At 39.4% G+C, this 24,882-nt stretch overlaps 1 protein-coding gene across 1 annotated transcript; it reads right to left on the bottom strand.

Annotated features, from left to right (window-relative positions):
* Positions 1-196: 196 nt before the first annotated feature.
* Positions 197-23,102, bottom strand: LOC139716532 (thioredoxin domain-containing protein 16-like). Its single transcript, XM_071628074.1, has 18 exons — positions 22,941-23,102; positions 22,039-22,121; positions 16,511-16,584; positions 15,665-15,739; positions 14,840-14,961; positions 14,303-14,399; positions 13,457-13,613; positions 12,500-12,660; positions 10,681-10,762; positions 9,855-10,011; positions 8,666-8,821; positions 6,553-6,796; positions 6,009-6,148; positions 5,555-5,639; positions 4,544-4,694; positions 3,193-3,356; positions 1,850-2,052; positions 197-788 (listed from the first exon to the last, which is right to left on the bottom strand). Exons 1-18 carry the CDS (start codon positions 23,089-23,091, stop codon positions 544-546), a joined length of 2,547 nt encoding a protein of 848 aa, XP_071484175.1. The 5' UTR covers positions 23,092-23,102; the 3' UTR covers positions 197-543.
* Between the last annotated feature and the right edge of the window lie 1,780 nt (positions 23,103-24,882).

Genomic DNA, 24,882 nt, shown 5'->3' with positions numbered 1-24,882 from the left:
AAGAGATTCATTTGTCTAAGAGGTAATACCCTGTGTGCAGATTCTTTTGCTCCATCATTATAAAATTCTGTATTTCTCCATGTTGATGCAAAAACAAACAAACAAACTAGAAAAGCACTCGTAGAGCGCAGGCCTCCGCCAAGCAGCTCATTTCCACTATCATACACGCATGCTGAAAATCGCCCTATTTCCTATAGAGAAGCCTTTTGTTTACGTATCAGCTTCCAGGTATGTGCCTCACCTGAGTAGAGCAATCGCTTCAGAGCGCATATGCAAACCTCGAATACCCACAGCTTGAACTCCCAAGTTCATTGACCCTATCTGCAAAACAATAAAACATCCTTCACGAATCCATGAAAATTTCTACATCACTACCAAAATTGAATCATCTATTCCTTGTGTCATTATCAACATTTCCTGCAAGTTTCATTTAAATCCATTCACGACTTTTTTGTGCAATTTTGCAAACAGACAAACCAACGCCGATGATCGCTTAACCTTCTTCCTTCCTTGGCGGAGGTAACAATCAAAACCCACTTCTGCTTATAGCTCTTCGTGTTGATGCGAGTTGTCTCGTTTTGAAGGAGGCATTTCAGCCATGGTATCTTCGGGGCCGTCTCCAATACCAGACTCTTCCCTGTCGTCCGCATCCTCCCTGGCCAGAGGCGTGGGGCCCTCCTCCTGCCTCAAGCCCCGACGACCATGGCGCACCACCTGCTCTTCTTCCTCCATTAGTTTGAGGTAGTTGTAGGGTGGGACCAGCGGCTGCCACTCCCGGTTAATCAGGGCTTTGTGGGGGAAAGAAAAGACCATTCTCTTCTCACTTGGGCAACTACAAATTACGTACACGTGGGAATTACACCCAATGAGAGCTGGTGTACAAAACTCGGTGTCCCATGCATTTACAGACTAATTGCCTTGGTATGCATGGAGTGAATTTTGAGTGATAATGAAAGCATATACAAAAGATCAATAATCTCCACATTTGCTCATCTCATTTTGCAATTTCTTCCTGAAGTGAACTGAGTCCAATGAGAAGATGAAAAGGTCAGATATCTAAAAGGTCATCAATGAATGGCCCAACATTCTATGTCTTCCAAACAAATTAACACTCCCTTTTAGTAGGACCAAGTTGGACATGTTCAGTGTCGTGACCTAACTTTATACTTGACACGCTCAAGTCACTCTAACCATGCTAAAATCTGTCTATCTGTAGCTTGCCTCTAGAGATAACGACGACGACAAATTTTCTGTGGTAGTATCTACATGTGGCATCCATGGCCAAACGTGCACAGCTAGCACATTCCTTCCTATACCACTTATCTTATAAGCAGTTAAAGGACAAAGAATTCCAAACACTAAATTTTATCCTATTAAGAAGCTTCCTACACCCTAGTAGATAGGTTCTTTGCCATGATAGCCCATTCCACCCAGTTGGTCATGGAATCAAACTACCTGACAGAACATCCATTACACACTTTAGCTGCTGTCACACTGCACGACACTACACATAGCCTGCTTCCTAATATCTTCCCCAAGTTTGAGCACGCTGTCACACTACAGACAAAAAAATATGCAGACTTTCAGGGATACAAAACTACCCGTACTTCTGTTTTTTCACAGGAAAAAATGCAAATGTGCGACAGCACACAAAAGAAAGCAAAATGCATGTAAACAATATGAATGGATCTATTATAATGTCACAAACTTCTTGAAGTTTCAGCTGCATGCAGTCACACTATACTATACTCATAGTGATATGAAAAAAATAAATAGATAAGTAGAGTAAAGGAAAAAATAAAGAGGATAAAAGGTGAAATAGAATCAAGCCTTCACAGCAAACACCTACCCCTATACTCAGAGCATTCTCTGTTGCCTTGGAGGGAGGCTGACAGCCAAGCCTTGATAGAGCTCTCTCTGGGGTCCGAACCCTGTGGGAAGCTACAGACCTCTCCGGCCGCACGGTCAAGGATGACCACCATGGCCTGATCAGGTGTGGGCAGCAGACCATAACTGACCAGAGTCTTGGAGCCAAGTGCACCTTCATCAGAGCTGAGAGGAGAAAGTGGAAAGAGAGAGAGAGAGAGGACCACACTTATTTCTAATCATTTCTTATTACTACCTCAGCAAAGGAAGTGATGTTTTTGTCGGCATTTGTTTGTTTGTTTATCTGTTTGCATATGACTCAAAAAGTTATGAATGGATTTGAATGAAACTTGCAGGAAAAGTCAATAATGACACAAGGCACAGAAAATCAAATTTCGGTAGTGATCCGGGAATTTTTAATGTTTTGGCATATAGGGTCAATGAACTTGGGCGTTCAAGCTGCGTGTATTTGAGGTTTGCATATGCACACTAAACCACATGCTTTGCTCGAGGAGCCATGCAGTAGGAAGCTGACGAGGTAAACACTTAGATTATTTGTTTTTTTTAAGCTACTGTAAACGTGGAAATTTTCGCGGTACATTAATTTTCGCGGATTTCGCGCTACGTTCGGCTATCGCGAATTCAAAAACGCGCGAATATATCTTCGCAATTTTCGATGCACAGTGGCCTGGTGCGCTTCGTCGATGATACTGCTACGTAGTTCAGACATGTTTAAGCATATAGCAGTATCATCGCACGCACCGAGCCCACGGCCGATTGGTGTGCTACATCCCCGCGACTACAGTACTAGTCCTACAGAACATTTATCGAGTACGTCGAGCGCTTGTACTTGCACTCGCACCGCTCGCTACGTCGCTTATCGTACGCTGGCATCGCTGGATGAAAACAGCGACTGTGAATTAACCCGCTACCGAGCGCGAATTTAAGAACCCGCGAATATGTTTTCGAGCCGCTCAGCGCGAAAAATTAATCGCGCGAAAATATTGACGTCTACAGTATCACTGGAAATTGGGCAATTTTTAGCATGCGTGTATGGGTGGAAATAAGCTGCTTGGCAGAGGTCTGTGCTCTCTGATTGCTTTTCTAGTTTTGATTCAGCAATTCATCTATCTGCTGAGTGTTTTTTCATGACTTGTAAAAATATGATAGTACCATCAATATTTTGCAGACGTTTCCAAAGTCTCAAATGGAACATTGAAGACAAAACCAGCAAACGAGGAAAGAAGCGTGAGATTATAGAAGTGATACCGAAATCATGTGATACACAGAAATCTGCCCACAGACAGACGCCAATCAATCAATCACCTGTCCATCTGGCACAGGACGTAGTGCTGTCGGATTTCACCCTGCGCCAACTTCAGGAGAGACTGCGCGGCTTCTCGGGAGACATCATCACCGGCATTGAACAGGATGGCAAAAGGTTTCCCTTCAGCCATGTAGGTTGGCATGCTCGCTGCAGTCAGCTCCGGCTGGGGATTGGACATGTAGAAAAAGAAAAAAACAAAACAAAACAAAATAAGGGTACCAGTCACGGTACTTCCTGCATTATTAGTACAGTCCCATAGGCCTGAGTCTGTTCCTATCATAAAGTGTTTATTCTATTCCATGTAGACACACTAAAACCAATGTGAAATGAAATTATTTCGGGGGGGGGGGGGGGGGGGGGGGGGGGGGCATTTCATGAAGCGTTTAGTCAGATATTTTGTCTGACAAAATGTTAAAAGCTACTGAAATCCTTGCATCTGATTGGCTGAGAGCAAATTTGTCCGACAAAGTTGTTGGACAAAATGCTTCATAAAATGCCCCCCTGGACAACAGTCCATTTAACCCATACTACCATAATATGAGCGGAATGCTTACACCAACTCTGGTGGTGACTGACTCACTGGATCATATCTTGATAACCATGCCAATGTGAGTAATACATAAATACATAATAAAATACTAACACTAAGGCAATCAGAAATTGACAAAGAGAGTAAAAAAAATGAATAATTGACACAATGTCATCCATCTTATCAATGGGTGCAGAGTGATGTGGCAGTTTGTAAACTAGTTTTGGGTTTATATACTTTGCAAAGGTACCAGGTATCAGATTGTTGATAAATTTCTAAAATTCACTGGCTATGCACTACACACAAGCTCAAAAAGTAGCCATCGTAAGTTGGCTATATATGTGCCACCCGACTGATGTCGTCAAAAATTGTAATGATTATGAAATCTCTACTAGAAAAGGATACAATGCTGATTGCATGCCCAAAGAAGCTACAAACACAAACTGATGCAAAGCCACAGCGTTATTGTTATAAGAGATAATCTTTGTAACCAAAATGAGAGAGAGAGATAAAAAAGTCACTTTTGCTGACATTTTTGCATCTAGGTTTGCATAGCTGATTATGCCACCATGCAAGCCTAATGTGATTTCTTGAGAATGGAACATACACTGAACTATACTTTGCTGTGAGTCCCTCAAAACATTATGTTTTTACTTTTTTTTATCTATCCATCTCTTTAAATGATTCTGGCAAACTTGAATCAAGTTTCTTTACAAGGTTGTCATTTCCTCTTGTTATCTTTTTCTTCCTCTTTTCTTGTTGTTGTTTTTGATGGGGTGGGTTTTTGTGAGCAGCTCACTATACTTTGTTGATTATCTCACCAGAATGGGCATGCTGGCTCGGCGTATAAACGCTGCCAGTTTCTCGGGAGTGTACTCCTCGTCAAAGCTTGCCCTTGGGTTTTGGGGGTCGTTCCATTTCTCGACAATGACAGACGGTGGAGTCGGCTTGTCCATCCCACCGATCTTGAGCCTGACATGCAACAGAAAGTGACCGTGAGATTTCTGACTCGAATTGCCAAGGTGGGCACAGTAATGTGCATTCCCAATGCCACCCCACTCATGCAGTTGAAATGAGCTACTTAACATTGATATCGAAGCATTACAGGGAAATTGATTTATTGAACTACTGTACAGAAGAGGCTTGGTTTGCATTGTTTCCCCCTTTGTCTTTTACATGGTTTCCATCAATGACACATCTCTGACAAATCTCTGGATTTTGCTGCATAATATAAATATTCAAAACGTTAATTTACTTTGAGCACCTAGTTAGGGTGGATACAGCCTATTACAAATAAAATTTGTACTATTGTCCTATTTGGTATGAATGATTATGCAGCACTGAGCTTCATTACTTCATTGGTGTCAATATAATTCTCAATTTGTCCCACACAAAGACGTTTTGATAACACTTGGCAAAGAGTACTCTGTAAGAAATTTAAATCAAGCAACTTGATATGAGCACAGGTTGCTGAAATTAAGTAACTGTATCCAATAATGACAGAAATTGGTACGTATGTTAAGTGGTTTAAACAAATACAAATGAACATCACGACAATTATCAAAATGATCAGTAAGTCCCTCTGAAATGCATTCAAGGGATATGCTGAATATTTTGAATAGAAGCTGTGTATGCTATGGAACCTAGAACTACAAACAAAAGGAAACATATGCTTTACAAAGAATACACTTTGGATAAATGTATGATGAAAGAATGTCTGTTAGTACAAACTTGGGAAAAAAAAAACACAACAAAACACCACAAAAACAGCACCTAGCAAATGACATTAATCATGCAAATCAGCCTGGGCATGAGAAGTGTAGAGCACTTACATTTCCTGGGCACACTTTGAAGTACACAGACCAAGCAGGAAATCCCCAGCTAATTCTTGTGCCACTTGTCTGTAGACTGATAATTCTGATTGAGGAATAGAATGACAAAGAATTGATTGTATCAAGCTTACATATGAATAAATAAATACATATAAACAAATGAATAAGTAAATAAACTAAGTATACCCTCTGAATTCTTAATACCATGACATAAGCATATAAACAATAATGCTCAATGTATACTTGAATTGCTTGGATCAGTTCTTCACGAGTTAATAAGCTGAATATACAAAAGTGCTACAGCAGCCTTCTCAACTGCCACTAAGTTTATCTAAGCGTAGTAATTATGACCTCCAATTACCAACTGTAACAATACCTCTCTGCCAAAATTAGGGCCATTACTTTCATGATCTCACTTATCCCTGTGTCTTGATTATTCACAGATATGACTGACCTCTGCTGTGGTCATCTGGAATGATCGCCACGACAACTCCAGGGAGGTGGTCCTTCACCCAAGGATCGGGTAGAACTCCCATGGTGAAGGCATCAACGTCTTTAGCACCTTGGAGCTCCACTGGGTTAGGAAGCTTGTGCCTGTAGAAGGTATTTAGTCATCAGGACACAGAGGAGAGCACATTAACTCTTTGTATTGGGGAGCTTACCAGTATTATCATAACTTTGCAGCTGATGATGCAGACATATTTTTGAGACAAAAATCCTTCCTATATTCAACTTGTACAGCATTTCTATTTCTGTCTGTTTCCACACAAAAACATTCATACACGATTTCATCACAGATACAAGAATCGCTGAGTTTAATAGAGAAATCATATATTCTAATCTAATAGAAATCTATGATCACACAATGCTAGTGACGGTACATGGGAGATATCTTTCAGAGAGCAAAGCTTAAAGCAACTGTTCACAGTTTAAAATACATCAAATGCTATTGATGCAAAAATAAGGGGGTAAACCAAAATGAAAGTTCATAAACTCACAATATGTAACTCTTCAGGAAATTTCCTTCATCAAGAATCCCTCCATAAGTGGCAATGTCAGACCTCTCCTTGTACATCTTGACAGTGGGATAGACCGTTACATTGCTCTTGTCACACACATCTGGCCAGCTGGAACATTCCACTCTCGCCAGAGGGGTGTCCAGGCTTTCCTCTGGAAACATGGAGATGATGCTCTGGGATGCAGACTCAAAAGACTGCAAAAATGCAAGGCTTCGAGGATTCCCTGCAAACACAGCATTGATCAGTAGTATATAAATACTGCTGCAATATATACGCAGTCAAAAACAGAAAGATGGCTATTAACATATCATTCTGCATGTTTGTTTGCTTTTTCCCTCCAATGAATGTGTGGAGGTTATGTGCAGGTCTATTGTGTGACTTTGTCCCTTCAACAATTCTGCAATCTGACAGGAAAGAAAAAGGCACCAGTAACTCTGATAGCTTTTAAACTATGAACAAAAGAATCCATTTCACACTCAAGTTGTTCAAGTTTGATACAGAGAGTAGAATAATATAAACAGAATGGCAAAAGCTTCATTACATTCAGGCAATGTATAGAAAAGTTACAAGGTTTCAAGGTTTTACATGATTTCCTAGAACAGTGCTATACCTCATAGTCCCTGTGAATATGCAGATAAGATTTTTTACTACATTTCTGACTTCAAAAAGAATTTGAGAAGTAGAAATACATCCCTTCACATCATAACTGTGCTTGAGTTGCATCAATTTCGCAGTGTGGCTTACTAGAGGGGCACAGGCAGCTGCTGAACTACCACAAGAAAAAAAGAAAAAAAATCATCTCATGATTTTTTGTGCAAACCGATGGAACAGATGCTAGGTACTGACATTTTCATTTGGTCTCACTGTAAATGATACAGTCGAACCTGCCTTCGCGGCCACCTGTCTATAGTGGCCACCTGTCTATAGCGGCCACTGAAAAATCCTCCCGAGAGAATAGCCCTGTTAAAGACCCTGTGTATAGCAGCCACCTGTCTAACGCGGCCAAGTGGCCACAAATTTTGTTTCCCGCAGTGGATTTTAACCTGTCTATAGCGGCCAAAAACCCAATGGAGCCGCAGCCGAGTCGATAATTCAATGTGTTTTCCACTTTGTAGCCGTGCGGGCAACGTTCAGTGATTGCCACCACTTCATTCATCCCTCAAAACTCTCAGTCATAATAATTCACTAGTGTTAAGCTTTTTTCACGACAATATATATACTATATACGGTGCAACAATTTCATATACACCGGCTTGGTTAAATGCATGAAACACATGATGTGTGCAATGTGTGCATACGTACACATACATTGTACACGTTATGTACATGTAAGGATACAACGATGATACATGTACATGTAAGCAATGCACACAAAGCTGGATTACCTGTCTATAGCGGCCACCTGTCTATAGCGGCCACTTCTTCCGTCTCCCTTGGGTGGCCGCTATAGACAGGTTTGACTGTATGTGCTATTGATATAACTGGTTAAAAAAAAAAATGAAATTACAAACTTCAATTCCATAACTTTAGTTTTTGTCTTATTACAATAAACCCTTCGCTGGTCTGTTTGTTCAACTTTACTCTTGCCATCAAAGTATTGATCATAAAGTGGAGTTTCCTTAGAAATTTCAAAAAGCGCCATGTCTAGTTGCAAGTAGTGATAAGGTAGAAATAGATTCTTTTAAAAATGATAAATCAATAAAGCTTGATTTCTTGATACAGCAGATTAAAAGGTGATGTACAAGAATGCTGGTTGCGATGCAACACTGCACAAAAATGATGTTTATAGTGATCACAATAATGGTGATATTAAAAAAATACTCCTGAGGGGGTATTTCATCAACGCTTGTCAGCGCCGACAACTGTCGGTGCTGACCAATTTCAGCAAAATCCTTGGTTTTGATTGGCTGAGATGCTCTGGTCACTGTTACTATGGTGATTCAAGTTGTCAGCGCCGACAAATGTTGATGAAACACCCCCCAAAATAAGAACATCATTACTAATATTTTATTGATCTTTAAATTCATCACAAATATTGATATTGTGATCCTCAGTTTCATATTCATTAATCTGCTATACTCTTGCCACTTACACTTCATGGTAAAGAGCACACTGGTCAGTTGCGACTTGCCAGTGAATGACGGGAAGGTGACATCGGTCAAGGAAGGTATGGGAGATTCTGGGGGCTGCAGGGCCAGTCTGAGGTGGACAGTGGCTGCCTGGACATGGTCATCCTGCTGTTCTTGGACTGGTCATTTCAGAGAAATCAGTACAAGTTACATGCAAACCCTAAAAGCATGAATTCATGACTATCTTCATATAATAATGAAATAATATGAAATTATCTTCCTATCCTTGTTAAAATAATGGCACAATAGAGCTGTACTGTCAATACCATCTTCATTTCATTTCATTTCATTTCATTTCATTTATTTGGCAAAATATAAAACAATATACAACTTGCGGGTCATTACAAACAAACAAATACATGCCAGGACTCCTAAGAAGCAATTTTGTGCTTGTGGCTGGAGCCCTCAAACCAAAAAAGATAAAATACTGTACATACAATCAACCAACACTTATTGTGACATGGACCAATACATACAAAAGATTACCAGTAGTCTTCCTTTAATACTTGGAAGGGACAGTATTGTAGGGAGACTATGTATTGGGAAGGTTGGCCTGACTTGGAATATATTGAAGAATAGTGAGACACTTTTAGCAAATGGTCACACATGAGGGTACTGTGGACAGTCAAATTCAGAGAAGACCATTGCTTGAATATGGACTTCTTTTGGCCAACCTGCAAGTCTACCCATAGGATTGGTACTGTAATTCGCTTGCTTCAGTGCATCTATTCTCTGATTGGTTATTCTATCCTCGCAGTTTGTTCTAGTCATGGTTTTCAGAATGTACTACAGTAGGCAGAGAATTAAGATCGATTCAGTTGAAGGTCCATGATATCTGCCATCAGTTCCCTTTCATACGCAGTGAGGTCTCATGTTTTCTATGAATCAATATCCAGTAGAAGGCGCAACTTTGTGCTGCCAGTTTCACAGTGAAAGCAGAAATGGGTCTTAAGGCCTTTTCATGATCTAGTGTAAGCACTTTAATGAATGAATATGATGAATCAGTTGAGAGTCAATTTTAGTATAATGAAACTACAAAATCTAACCTTGACACTTGCAAAATGGATCATTTGAGGGACAGAAATATCAATTTGATTCTAGCCTTAATGAAGACTTGTCTTTTAGCGAAAGAAATAAGTATTACAAGCTCACTTGGCGGTTGATCTTCATCGTCATACCCTCCATATGCATTATCACCATCCTCCTGGGCTTGGGCTTGGTTGTCATGGTAACTGAATGCCAGATGAATGTTGGTCTCTACAAAGTTTTTCAGCTCCGAGGCATCACGGATGTGCTCATCAACGACATGCTACTCTCGGAAATTAATGAGAATGACAAATGCTTGCTTCAAAATTCAGCAGCAGCCTTCTTTTTCACCCACTGAGGATGAACTGATTTAGCTATAACACACATTTTAACACACATTTACCATAGCCACATGTACCTACCTAGAGTATACTCTTGACTAGTCTTCCAAGGGTTACATAAGAGCTTTCATACCATCATATATTCAACAGCTAGAAGTTTTTGTAATTCATTTGTGGTATTGAAAATATTATCATTTTTTTATTTCATGATATCAAAATGAGGCTATGGATTCTCTTAATAAGTCAATGGCAACAATACCAGATAAGTCTCTCTTTATGTCAAATAAGACTTCCATATCAAACTTATATAAATCATACTTTAGTGAGTTGACATGTTTGATAACAAATGGCATCATATGAGATATGGAGAGGTGCCCACCTCTGCAGATATAAAATCATAACAATGAACATGAAAAAAATTCATATTCTGAGAGCAAAATCCATAAGTTGGTTTAAAGACATTAGATACTACACATTCTATTTCAGAAAATACATCACAAATTTTTCGCATCAAAAAATACATTTTATTATGTTTGATGAAGCAAAAAATTATTATTTGAAAAAAAAAATAGTTGGCAGCTCTGAATATGTAAAAAAAAAAAAATAGTTACCTCCTTGATTCCCTGAAGAACAAAGCATGCTGGGATACACTTTGTATCAGGCACAAACAAGATATCATCAGTAACATCATCCCTATGGAGAAAGAAACACGCAGGAGTCCTTAGATGGCAGATCTACATGACTTCATTATTCTGTCCTCTCAAAGTGAAAATTTCAGATCTTTATATATCTTCATCACAGAAGACTGCATTGTTGATGTTCTCTTTATTTCAGATCATAGATGGGAGTAGAGAACTACAGTTATCTGATCAAGTGAACATTCTGCCTCTGTGACATCAAAGTAGCTCTAGGGTTGATACACAAAATGTCAAATTCCCAAAACCAGCAGATTGATTGAAGATAAACGTTTCACCATGTAAGCCTAACTTCTTCATTACGATTAAAGGGGATGGCTAGTAACTGATCAGTGGGAATCAGTGGAAATGCTGGGGGATGATTGTTCCAATCCTTGTGGGATTCATTTAAGAGTACATTATATATCTATTGTTGTGTGAAAATTATTTGCTTCAGAATGGTCTCATATTCAAGTAATGTGCAGTTCAATGTTTCCAGGTTAGCATGCCTGTACACTAGTACTGTCGGGGCGATCGTTCACGATCGCCCCGACACTGTACAGGCATGCTATAAACATGGAAACAATGAACTGCACATTACTTGAATATGAGACCATTCTGAAGCAAATAATTTTCACACAATAGATATATAATGTACTCTTAAAGGACTCCCACAAGGATTGGAGCAATCATCCCCCAGCATTCCTACTGATTCCCACTGATCAGTTACTAGCCATCCCCTTTAATGAAAAACCAATGTCTCTCTTCTGATCACAGAAGATATTGACACACATACACACACACACACAAATTTCTTGGAGCCATCTGAGAAAATGAGTGCTCACACAAATGTAAAACAAAACAAACAACTCTCACAAACAAAAAACTTGATACATCTTTACCCATGTATATATGTCACTTTAATTAAATCAATAACTATCCAAACATTAGCAAGAGTAGCTTATTGTTATTAACATAATTGAATTTTCTTCATCCTCCGTGTTACAATTAATTGTTCATTCAAGAACGTTTTGTGAGCGGAATAATATTTGTTCACGTATACCTTGATACTGACAGCCAATTTTCAAACTTGCTTTCTTGGAGTGTCCAGGTTTTTTTTAACCATTTGAACATCTTTATAAATACAGCTGTGTCAGCAAAGTCCATATTTTATTCAGTGGAGCCATCACAGTGTAAAATGGTGTCTTTACAACATGTCTAACAGCTTTCAATAAATACACATGTACATAGCATGTTAATTCTTCTTTAGCGAGTGGTATGATGATGATTGTGTAGTTGTAGCAACACCTACTCACTGATTAATTAAGGTTGAATACACTATAGGAAATGAAGACATCAAGCACTCCGAGCGTACGTACATTGTAGATTGGATGGTTTTATTAAATCGAGTTGTGGGAGCCAGTCACTGATGTGGCGACGGTGAAATTGTGATACACTCTGCATTTTTACACAAAGAGCCATTGGTATTTACATGTACAGGAGGTGACTCACCTCTCTGGTATGAGACAGTGAAACAAATGGTCAGTGTTGACAAGCGGTTACCTTGGAATTGTTTTGAAGAGAACCAGCGGGGAGGATAAATGAGGAGGAGAGAGAGAGTGGGAAAGACGGAGAGATCAGAGCGGAGAGAGAAGCAGAGAAAAGTTGAGCTGCTACACTTCTCTGGCTGAATTCTACTCCAGTTATATATAAAAAAAAAAATAGTCAATGTAAGGACAGCTTTCAGAGAACTAACCTGTTGATGACCACGAATCCAAGGCTCCCCCTGAACAAAGGCGCCGTCTCCGTGACAATGGATAATGCTTGCTTGTGATTGGCTGGATCAGTGACTGCATACAAGGCTGCTATGCCTTCTTCCTGAAATGGGTCTCCTTCTTCCTTCTCTGTCATAACAACCTTTCAAAAATAATATCATAACAAACCATGTAATAGGGTCAAACACTACCCCAGAAACGACAAAGAATTTAGTATTGCACATTCACGTACTCGAGATCAATTCACCTGTCACATTTCACGTGACTACTATGCAGAAATCTCCTTTTATTGTGTGTTGTCAGACTGAAGACTGCTTTCAGTTTGGGCTTTCTCAGTCTCTGCAAGATATGTGTTTGATGTACAATCTTCTATGGTGACATACTTGAAGGACAGACAAGCTAACAGAAGCTGCATGGAATGCAAATGATCGACTCTTCCTTTAATACCCAAATACACACACCTACACTAACTGTCTTTCTTCAATCTTCAGTTTCATCACACATTTGATTATTTCATTAAGAACCTTATTCATTCCTGTGCTCTCTGATACTTCATTCACGCATACATTCATTATTTCATTCATTCATCCACTCATTCATTCATTCATTCATACATTCATTCATACATTCATTCGTACATTCATTCATACATTCATCCACTCATTCATTTATTCATTCATTTGTACATTCATTAATTCACTCATTCACACACTCACTTACCTTGGTATGCATCTAGTCATTTGTTCTCATGTTTCTAGTCATATCTTTTCACTAGCTCACTCTTAGAACATTGTCCATAATATTCCTAGATATGATTGAGAGCCTTGTGATATTACCAATTAATATCTTCCATCTTTTTATATCTTTTATGCAAATATTCCAGATTTTATTAATGCATGAGAAGTGTAATCAAGCCTGTCTAGACCAAGTGTGCATACCACAGACGGGAGTGCCAATGTCTTCATCAGCATGACGAGTCCCTCTGTGCTGATGGGCCCATGGTATCTGGCCTGGGCACATGGCTCTCTGGGGGCGGCCACACTGCATTGCAGAACAAATACTGCGGAGATTGGAGCTCGAGACAAGCTGGGTATCCTGAGATACAGAGAGAGATGGTATATCATTACAGCATGGAAGAAGAGCCATTGCCCTCAATAACACAATCCACATTGCCCAACATAGCAATAATTACAAACACTAAGTTTTGGACTTATGTGTCCGAAGCAAACAGCAGTGTTGTGGTATCGCCTATCGCACTGGACAGAGTTTCTGTTACAAGTGCTCTATTTCAGTATGGACATGTGCTGAGTTTCATTTTTGAAATTTTGATACGGAATACAGAATTGGATAATAACACTCTGAACTTGTTAAATATTTCCAAACAAAGAAACATTTTTGAAATGAAAATACAGATTTAAACAGGACATAAATTGATGCAAAAAAAAAGATGTTCATTGGATTCCACTCTGTTATTTCTATGCTTATGCTGCTGCCGCTGCTGCTGCTGCTGCTGCTGCTGCTGCTACAATAAAGATGGCATGTAAAACATTATGAATAATCCTTCGTAGTAGAAGCAGATACAACAGAAATACAATATTCCTTGTTAAAATGATATCACATTCTTCTTCTTATCATCATGAAACCAACTATCATTACTTTCACTAGAAACAACACAAACCATAATTTTCATGACTTTTGCCTACACTGCCATTTCAAATTACTTTACTATCGTTTGTCCTCATTATCATCACCCTAAAATTCCATTTGTGTCTTTGTTTTCCTACCTGCCATCAATGTCAGCTATCAGATCCTTCCTGGTTGTCACAATGAATTTGAACTTGTGTCTGTAGGCAAAGGCCACTTCGGTGAAGGCCCTGTCAGCTGGTGTCAGACCGAACAAACACAAACGTGACAATGATTGATTCAGATCGCTAGGAGAATTATTGGTATTCCGTCATCAACCTGACATATCACCCAACAGAATCTAAAGAAATAATTCCACGAATTACAGCCATCCTGTTTATGAGCTTTTCCAAAGGTTACTTGAGATGAGAGATACCCTCTGCAGCTGTTCTGTTTTTGTATGAATGAGTTCTCATATTTCTGGTAAAAGATGAGTCAATTGATATTAACATAACAAATAAATAGATAAAAATTTCCCTATAGCAGACAGGAAAGTGTTGTCAGACTTCTGTTGTTGTTGTTGTTTTCTTTTATCTGTGGAATCTCCATTTCACTGACATAGGTCAAGTACTCATTCACACAACAGAAAACATCTACACCCTCTCTTCAAAAGACATTTAAGATGATAAGCTGACTACCTGTAATGCCAATGGCAGGCACAAATCCCAAGATGACATCACGTCGGCCTTTCTGGGACTCCAGGAGATTTTGAAATTCGGATCTTTCGGAAGTGATCGGCACTTCAAAGATGAGGACAAGACTACAGACATGGATGCAAAGAGAGAGCAAGGCAAAATTGCAGACTAATTCTTATGTCATATGACAGAATCCCTAAATAACACATGGTACTTCATCATGCCTATTATGCTATAGGCACTATCTCCAAATAGCCATCATTGCAAACATACAATATGAAGCTTAAAATTACTGTATACAAAAATTGAAAAATTACAACTAGGCTCTAGTCATCATCTCCATGGCAGTGTTTTTTGTTTCCCCATAAATTAGCCCACAATAAACTTAATGTTCTGCAACTGCACAGTATAAAACTTCTTCTCAAGTAATGCAACAGCTGGAATATAATCTCCATAGTAATCATTACATTTATCTTGTACTCTTGCCATATGGCATCAGTTCGGGCAATCTATTTTGATATCCCCTCATTATCAGACACAGTAAAAACTTCAGAACTACTGCAACCAGTCTTCGTGTTTTATCATACTGGCTGCATATCACAAATTTCAAAGAGTGTTCTCCCCTGCAATGCAGTATAAAGAAAGGGAATATCACCAATATTGCATTGCTTTTTGCACACACACACAAGCACAGGCAACAAATGTGGGAAAGTGTACTTGATATGGAACAAATACTAGTCACAACTAAAATTGCTCGAAAGAAAATCACCTAAACTCCAATCTCATAGCAACACAACTTAAATAGTACCGCAGTATTTTTTTACTCACTGTAGGATATTCGATACTATGGCATCCACTCCATACAAGGTATCATAGGCTAACGTGAGGATGAATGTGCCGTGCCTGTAAAGAATATGACAGGATTGAAATCATGAAGAATGTATTTACGTATCTCTGCAGCTCAGACTATTGAAATACTGTATACAGCTAAACTGAGAATTTCTGCAATGGGCATGTACGTGATTGTTAATGTTTCAAAGTTTCATGACAACAAAACATTACACATATGTATTGTATGCAGAGATCCTATTAAATCAAACTAGCGATCTGTGTTTCAGAAAACATCTATATTAGAGATAATTGTTCTGATGTATGTTGAGACATTCCATATGAAAAAGGTGTACCACTCTATCAACTTTTGTGCAGTAATGTATGTACAGTGTAATGTCTTTTTTCCCCCTCTTTACCACCAAATTGTCTCAGCAAAACCATCTGAATTGAAGTTTATCAGATGCATTGCACTTACATTTGTAGCACTAAGAAAGCTGTCTACAATCATTTTATGTCATGTCTCTGGTATCTGCAATTTTTCCATTACATACAACATGAAGAATGCACTTTTTTCCCAAAAACCATAGTAAGTACAATGTATCAACCATATTATCTAAAAAGCAAAGAGACGTGATTAATACAGTAACTAGAATAACTCATGAAGTGCATTTAAAGATGACTGTGTTACAGCATACAAGCATATAGTGTTACATTATGAAATATTTTTGTTTACTTTTTTTTCTTTTTTTTTTTTGCTCTCAACATTCAATGATTGCGACTGAAAAAGCTACCAATGATAATTCAAATAAACAGAGATGTCATTTCAAGGAGAGTTTCATGTACCTGAAGACAAGGACATTTTCTACTGCTTCAGGCTTGGTACAATACTCTGTGACTGGGTCCACCAGGCAATCCACCTACAAAACAATAAAAAAAAAAACACAACATTTACCGGTAATACATCAGCATGGATGAAGACTAGTCCCTGCACAGGGCATAGCAATGCAAGAGAAATTATTAAAGTATATCTGTACACAGAAATTTAGTTTTCTGACATTGTAGGTTATTGTACTCGTAATATCCCTATGAAATATGAGAGTGCAACGTTACTCACATACAGATTGCAATAAAGAGACATAGAGCAATCTCTAAAATGCCAAAAATTACATGCGCCTTGATCTAAGGGTAGTCTTCTGGCCTTATTGACTGCATTCAATTGCGTAGTTCGATAATTTTATGTACGATCAGTGTACTACGATACTCTCAAAACACGCAAACGAACGCAAATGTCCACGTACGCAGCTAGTTTAGTGCTACCGCGCCGCGCCGGGCCACTGACCAGGCAGCCACAGCAGCCTCTACTCATGCGGATGCATATGGCTCGATGAGGCGATACCTATAGACAGTATTCGATACAGCTGTGTGCAGATGCAGGCGAACGAAGGAAACATGCACACTCCGATGGTCTACACGCGGCTACTATTTTCAGATCTGGCTAGTATTGCAGCGAGCACTAGTGCGTGCTAATTTATCAAAATTAATATTTCACAGTTTGGGACATTTTTTGTGATGGGATAGAATTTTCTCTAGAGTTCTTAGGACATGCTCTCACACCTCTCAAATTTAAATTTTAGGGGAGAGATTCCCTTCAAGAATAACAAGTGGGACTGCAATTCTTTGCATGACTACAGGTAGATAAGAGAATGTGGGCTCAAGAACAGACCTCATCACAATGAAGAGCTACCCTGATCTGGCAATAAGACTATTAATCACAGAAAAAGAAAAGGTATTTCATACCTTCCCTCCCCCCCCCCCCCCCAACAATTAATGGATACCCTGTTAAAGGTAGAATTATACATACCACCAAAAGGTTTATAAATCAAAACAGAGCCTGAGCATGCTTTCTAGAAATTGTGTTACTATGGCTAAAATTAGCCTGTGCCAGATAGGCATGGAAGTCAGCATCCATCTGGCAACAAGAATTTTACATTGATCAGTCCTTTGGATCAATATATGCTTGGAAAACCAAAACCAAAGACTTTCTGCAATATGCTACACACACACACACACACACTTAATTGCTGCTTTTCAACTGGAGCGTGCTCAGATGAATTTCAATTTGCAAAACCTATAAAATTATACCCACCACACCCAATGACTAGACTATATTCTTTCAATAGCAGATGTGTTTTGCGTGCATTGTGAGTGGTGAGGTGTTGAGGTTGGAAAATGTGGGCGTTTCCTGTATCTCTTGACACTGCGATTTAATTTCCGACACGATGCTGAAGTTCTGATGCTTTCATCAGCGAGTTGCACTTGGCATTACAAGAAGGAATTTTTGTTTGATTTGAAGTAAATGTAGCCAAATAGGCTGCTGAAAACTGCTTATCCTAGTGGCGGACCAATGGAGTAAAATGGAGTCAAAAGGGGCCTGAGCTTTCGATCCTATAGCAGAATATTCACCAGAGGCAAATGACAAACATGTGGGGGAATCAATCACATGTATGGTTGATATCCATTTATTGCAATGAAATCAAACCATGTTTGATAAATGTATGAATTTATGTTATACAATGGACTATGACAAAACAAGCACCATCTGAGGAGGGCGACATTGTAGGGACACAGAGCAGCAAAAACAGTACAGGTAGGTTAGAAGTCAAAGGCAGGGAGCTAAACATGTAAAGAAGGGGATTTAAGCAAGGGGGTGAACAGAGAGAGGGCAGGGGTGGGCCAGTGATGATCCAAATGACGAACGAGGCAACCTGTGAAGAATAAAGATGGATTGGGAGGCGACATCAAATAAGATAGAGAACAAATGGATTTTTTTTTTTTTTAAGAGTGAAAGGGGGGGGGGGGGAGCAGCTGAACAAGCAGTGTGCCCTAAACCTGAAGTACTCTAAAAGTGGAAATTTTTGCAGTGTTGAAATTTTTGCAGTGTTGAAATTTACACGTTTGTGCAACCAATAATTAGCACGAAAATAAATGCTTGCCATATGGAGTCCAGTAGTTAATGTCTTGATTCCGCAGAATTAAAAACATGCGGAACTCATCTTATGCGGTCTCACGTGAAAAATAAGTCACACGAAAATATTCACTTTTACAGTACAAAAATAGTGGCAAAAAAATAACACATGTGAGAACCAACAAACAAAAGCAAAGTGTCCAACATATCTAAAAGGAAAAAAAAAAGAAAAACATGCAATGCTATGTGTTAGCAGATTGAAACATAAATGTAAAATGCCAACAAAAGAAAGAATTATACATACATATACAGGTCTATACACGTATAAACACAAACCAACAAAAGTGTGTGTATGTGGAGGGGGGTTTATACAGTATGTGGAAAAGGGCTGTATAGAAGTTACTTTGACGAGAGGAAGGAAAAATGGTAATAAAAAGCATACATTAGGTAAAATGGGTAGAGTAAGGAATAAGAGAAAACACATTAGAGATTTCCATCCTGGTTTTTGAGACCACGGGGTTGGATTATCTGAGGTCCTCTCATCCAGAGCTTCTCTCTACTGGTTCCGACTGTGTCTGGACAAGAGCCCAAAGATTGCTCTCAGACACAGTCAGAAACCAGCTAGAGAGAAGCTATGGCATGAGACGAACTCAGACAATCCAACCCCGTGGTCTCAATTTCCAGGAGGGAAATAATTGATGTCTTTTCTGTTATTCCTTAGTCTATGCATTTTGCTTCATGTACAACTTTTATTCCAGGTTTTTCCTTCCTTTCCTCTTGTCAGAGTTACTTTAATATAGCCCTTTTCCACATACACACATACACACTTGTATAATAACTGTTTGTGCTATATTATACAAATAATGAATGTTTACAATGTGTATGAGTGCAATGGACAGAATATTTCATGAGGTGAAAGATGAAATGATCCATTCAACTCAGCTGCACCTCGTTGAATGGATCAATAATTTCATCTTTCACCGAATTAAATATTCTTTTCATTGCACGAATGAAAAACATTTATTATTTATTTTATATAATGCCTAAAATAAATCCTTGTCATTTGATGTTTCATGAATTTGGAAACAAGAAAGAATGTGCGGGATCTGAGATTGAGAGAGTGCTCACTGAGCGCTTTACGCTAGCGCGCTGGACATTGCATACACACTACAAACGCAAGCGTTTTACATGCGTAGTGTGCCGGGCTCTCGGAGTGCGTGCAATGGAGCAAATCGTATGGATCAAAATTGCATGGTAAATGGGGCCACAATTACACGGATGATGACGTCATAGTGAAATGGGCCGAATAATCAATGTCAAACAACCAATCAAATGACAAGGATCTACGTAGGCGTTATATAAATGTATATATACTATATGTACCGCGTATACAGTGCGTATCAAAATAAACGCAACAAGATTTGATTTCAAATTTGTGAAGATTGTGTTAACTTTACACCAAAATGAGTAGCAACATCTTAAAACCATGTATCTCTTCTTTCCAATGATATCTTATTTATTCATACACGGTCATGGATGGCTGAGTAATCACTCTTTTTGGACAATGGGTCAAATTGGACTTGGGACCAAGTTTAGGCACTGCAAGAATCAATGCACCTTATTAGAAATTAACTAAACAAACGGAATAATGAAATTAATTGTAATGAAATTAATGATCACAATTAATGAAATTAATGATCGCAACTTACCATTGTCTTCTTACGGATACTAGTATCTCTTTTTAACATTACATCCCATGCCCCTCAACATGGCCACCATTTCTTTCCACACGGAGATTAGCTCTTTTCTCCATCTCACGCACAGCCCTGGGAATCATTGGGGCTTGGTGGTGTAGAGCTTCAAACTCATCAGTGATTCTTTGTCTCAGAGTTGCAATGTCAGGTGGAGGGGTAATGAACACTTTGCTCTTGAGATAACCCAAAGAAAAAAAGTCACAAGTCAGATCTGGAGATCGTGGTGGCCACTCCACATCATGATACAAGGCAATCACCTCATTTCCGAATACCTCAGCCAATCTGTTTCTTACTGCAACTAAGTCGATCAGCTGGTGCACCATCCTGTGCCCACCATAGGCATCTGAACACACTCCTTTGTTGCACAGGAAAATTTTCCATTAATTCAGGAATCATATTTCATTTCAAATTTGTAAGTATCCATTTCCGTTCATGTTGTTTTCAAAGAAGAAGGGCCCTAGGAGCAAACCGTTTCCAGAAAGTTCAGAACAGACATTCAGCTTTTCTCTACGAAAATCGACGTCATAGTTGAATGCAGAAACTGAAACTTGGTCCCAAGTCCAATTTGACCCATTGTCCAAAAAGAATGATTACTCAGCCATCCATGACCGTGTAAGAATAAATAAGATATCACTGGAAAGAGGAGATATGTGGCTTTAAGATGATGCTACTCACTTTGGTGTAAAGTTAACACAATCTTCACAAATTTGAAATTAATTCTTGTTGCGTTTTTTTTTGATACGCACTGTATACTGTACCTCTCTCTATTGGATTTTTGCTTTTATGTATTGATCCACATCTACATACAATGTAGTATGTATTGCTTTTTCATATACAGGGGTAGTATGTTGATATATGTTTTGTACAGAAATTGATTTTTTTTTTTTTTTTTTTTTTTTGGGGGGGGGGGGGGGTTGGTTGGCTCTCACTTTCATTTTTTGCCACATCTTTGTACTTCAAGTTTACAGCACCATAACCCTAGCACCCCACCCAAATCACTGTTGCTATTCCACTTTTTTCCTTTTCTTAACCCTTGTGTCGTTCCTTATCTTGTTTGATGTTGCCTCCCTAATCATGTGTCGCATTAATCCTTCACAAAAAGCCTCTTCAGATCCTTTGGATCTTCACTGGCCCATCTCTACCTTTTCTGTCCCTCCTCCCCCCTCCCCCCCCCCCCCCCCCCCCCCCATAATCTCCCTTTCTTACCTGTTTGGCTTCCTGCCTTTGACCTCTAATCTACCCCTTGTTTTCATTGTTCTGTGTCTCTAGCCCTCATAAGACTGTGCTTGTTGCATGTAGTTCATTATGTGATAGCTTTCCTCACATACATATGTCATTTTGCCATGCCTTTAAAGGTTCTGCTAGGATCGAAAGCTCAGGCCTCTTTTGACTCCTTGATTTTAAGTACATGTAAATCAGCACTTTGCCAAGCTGGGCAATCAGGGAAAGTAAAAAAAAAACAAAAGAGAAAATTCATAGGTGTAGTCTGCAAGAGGATAATTAAACAGTGAAAGGAATTTCCGATTTATCAAGTGGTTTGTTCCCACCTAACAATAGTAACATGCAAGAGATATAGCACCTGGTGTAAAATGACCCATTACCCCCAACCCCATCCTCCTCAGAGATAAAAATACAAAACTGCTGGTACTTACTGTTCCCAAGAGGACACCAAAGTCCTGTAGGTGTTCCCCTGATGATCTGAAGTGGTTCTGGAACTGTGCATCATAAGGTTTGGCTGCAATATGATGATTTAAAATAATTATACCGGTAAGATGAAACTGATTTGTGTCATGTAAATGGTACAGGTTTCAATCAAGAGAAAATATTAAAATGTAAACTTTATCATCAGAAGTGCATGCTAAATGCGGGTCTGATCTGTTTGGCCAATATGATGATGCAAACTGTGAGTAGACTATACATACCTTACATAACATACCTTGGATGTGGGCATAAAGTTATACTTAACTTATTTGCCCCTCGGTGTCGTCATTACATGACATTAATAACTTTTAGTTAGGCGCTGTGCAGTATAACATGGACAAAAAGATATCCCGTCGGGGTTGTATTTGTTCTTGTCTTGACTCCAGAACCTCTCTAAGTTAGACTTGAAACTATTCACGGATGGGCTGTCGACTACAAATGTTTTTGTATGTTTCAGTGTTTGTACTATTATAATGGTGGGCCCCTCCTAAATAAATCATATAGAGTCTAGGTCTAGATTTATAAAGTTAATTAGGGCCTAGATCCCATTTAAAACTGTTTACAAGCACATACAAATGAACTGTACATTAACATAGCAAATAGGAAGAGTGATGGGGCAAAACACTAGCTTGTTCATGGCATGAGTGGCTACAAATTTGATCCATGCCTATGCATGCCCTAGCTCCTAAGCTCCTGATCAAGCTCCCGGACCATGGCTATATGGGGATAGCTTGTACATGTACACAGTCCACTGCTGACGAGCTGAGGCCGCAATTCATTACGCCGCGCCGCACGGTCTTTCCCGTACCGGGAAACACTGCCGTCGCAGCGCATAGCATACAGAGATACTCACATCTGATGAACGAAATCGCCACAACTTCCTTGGATGCCTTGATCGCATCAAAATCATTTGATGATAAAAGGTTGTAGATCTCACTCAAAGTGAGTGGACATATAAACATCAGTAGAAAAAAACATGGTAGCATATGTTTGCAGTCCATCATTTTCCCTGGCAGCAGTAAGTTATGATTCGGTGAGGGTCGATCGGCCGTGTGCTTTGTTTTGGACATAGAGATGTATACTAAGAACACTAGAGGGCGGACTCCGTAAAATCCCTGTGACCGATAGAAGGAGGCGTTCGCCATTTTGGTCCGGGCAAATTTCGACTAGCGACCGTACCGATAACGTGTAGCGCTACGGAGCATTCAGGGAGATCGACGACGGGATGCAACGGCAGTAGGCTGGCATCTATGCCAAGGTCTCCATCGGAGTTTGGAAATCGAAATATGTTCTTAAATTCGCAAATTCTACTTAAAGTAGCATAGATCTATGTTGCAAAATGCCTGGTTCATGTGCTGCTTTTGGATGTAGAAACAGGAGAAAAGAAGGGGAGCGGAGATTCCTTTCACAAGTAACTAAAATTACATTTATAGTGTGTGTTAAACAGATTGATTCAAGGCAAACAAAAAAAAGAAGGAAAAAGAAAAGAAAAGGTCTTGCAAAATTCGTCAGGGGCACTCCGCCCTCCCTCAGCTATTCTCGATCTATTGCTACTATAATATAGATAGCTAATACAGTACATAACTATATGCAAGGTCGGCGGAACGGGGAGGGGGCATTTGCCCCATTTCAAAAAAAAAAACTCCCCTTTTTAAGTTAAAAAAGTGCTCATTTCTAAGTGCCCTATTTGGCCATTGAGCCCCCCCCCCCCCCACGAAAAAAAAAAAATCGTTCCTCCACCCTTTGCTATACCAGCAGTTAATTTCACTAAGATAGTGTGAGAAAAGCTCAGAATACGTAATATATGCCTGGTGACAGGACATATACTCCGGCATTGATATCTTTCTGAAAGTAGAATTACCATCATGGGTCTGATTGGGCTTTTGGTTCTTGTAAGAAAGGCAGGGTGAGGATTAGGATTAGGGTCACCGTGGGTGTTATGATTTGGGTTAGGGTTTATGTAAGCTTCAACATTAGCATTTCGAGCTTGAACATCAATATGTCATGGAACCAATATGCCTACACGTACTTATAAAAATGATTTATTTCATTTCCACCACCACCAGAAAAAAAAAAGAAATACAATAAAACACTCGTATACACAGATAGGACTATAGAATGCAGTCCCTCATACAGAAAAAAAAAATAACTGCAAAAAAAAAAATACAAAAATTGACGCAGTATACTGTATCACAAGGGCATCCGGCAGTCTAGAGACCAAGAGAACCCTTTGTATTGCATGGACCATGGTCGTGTTGGTCGGCTTGAAAGTATTACCTCGTTGAGAATAAAGTAATTTTTTTATATTTTCATTTTCTTTACCACTCACAATAAGAGATTGCTAGCAACTTAAATTTTTGAGTTGTTTCCTTCTCTCATCTCCGACCCCCTCATCTTTTTGCTGAAAGGCAATACGTGCTTGAGCGCTTGTTGTATACGTGTTCACGTGTCCACCACTACTGCGCTGCCGGACCGATGCTTGTTTTTGCCCGGACAAAGATGGCGCGCGGCCTCTTCATCTCGGCACACGAGCACTGCGTACGCGCCACACGCAGTCCGCGCTCTAGTATATTATTAGTATTCATCTCTATGGTTTTGGATCGTTCGCACCACACGCCACACGGCTCGTCGCTCTACAGAACGAGTGTGTACGCTGCGCTGCGCGCTGTCCTGTACCATAGAGATGTATACTAAGAACACTTAGAGGGCGGACTCCGTAAAATCCCTGTGACCGATAGAAGGAGGCGTTCGCCATTTTGGTCCGGGCAAATTTCGACTAGCGACCGTACCGATAA

The sequence above is a fragment of the Diadema antillarum genome, unplaced genomic scaffold, assembly GCF_040938485.1.
Source record: "Diadema antillarum isolate AM-2024a unplaced genomic scaffold, OU_Dant_1.0 scf00000007, whole genome shotgun sequence".
Taxonomy (NCBI): domain Eukaryota; kingdom Metazoa; phylum Echinodermata; class Echinoidea; order Diadematoida; family Diadematidae; genus Diadema; species Diadema antillarum.
This window is presented reverse-complemented; position numbering and strand designations above follow the sequence as displayed.

What these genes read in the sequence shown, in the direction of transcription:
- LOC139716532 (XM_071628074.1), bottom strand. Translation starts at nt 23,091, where the DNA reads ATGATGGACTGCAAACATATGCTACCATGTTTTTTTCTACTGATGTTT. An exon ending in TTGGTGTCCTCTTGGGAACA is followed by an intron (nt 16,585 to 22,038) that starts GTAAGTACCAGC and finishes ATTGTTTTGTAG; the next exon opens with GTGGATTGCCTGGTGGACCC. An exon ending in TTCCTGAAGAGTTACATATT is followed by an intron (nt 6,149 to 6,552) that starts GTGAGTTTATGA and finishes TACCTTCTACAG; the next exon opens with GCACAAGCTTCCTAACCCAG.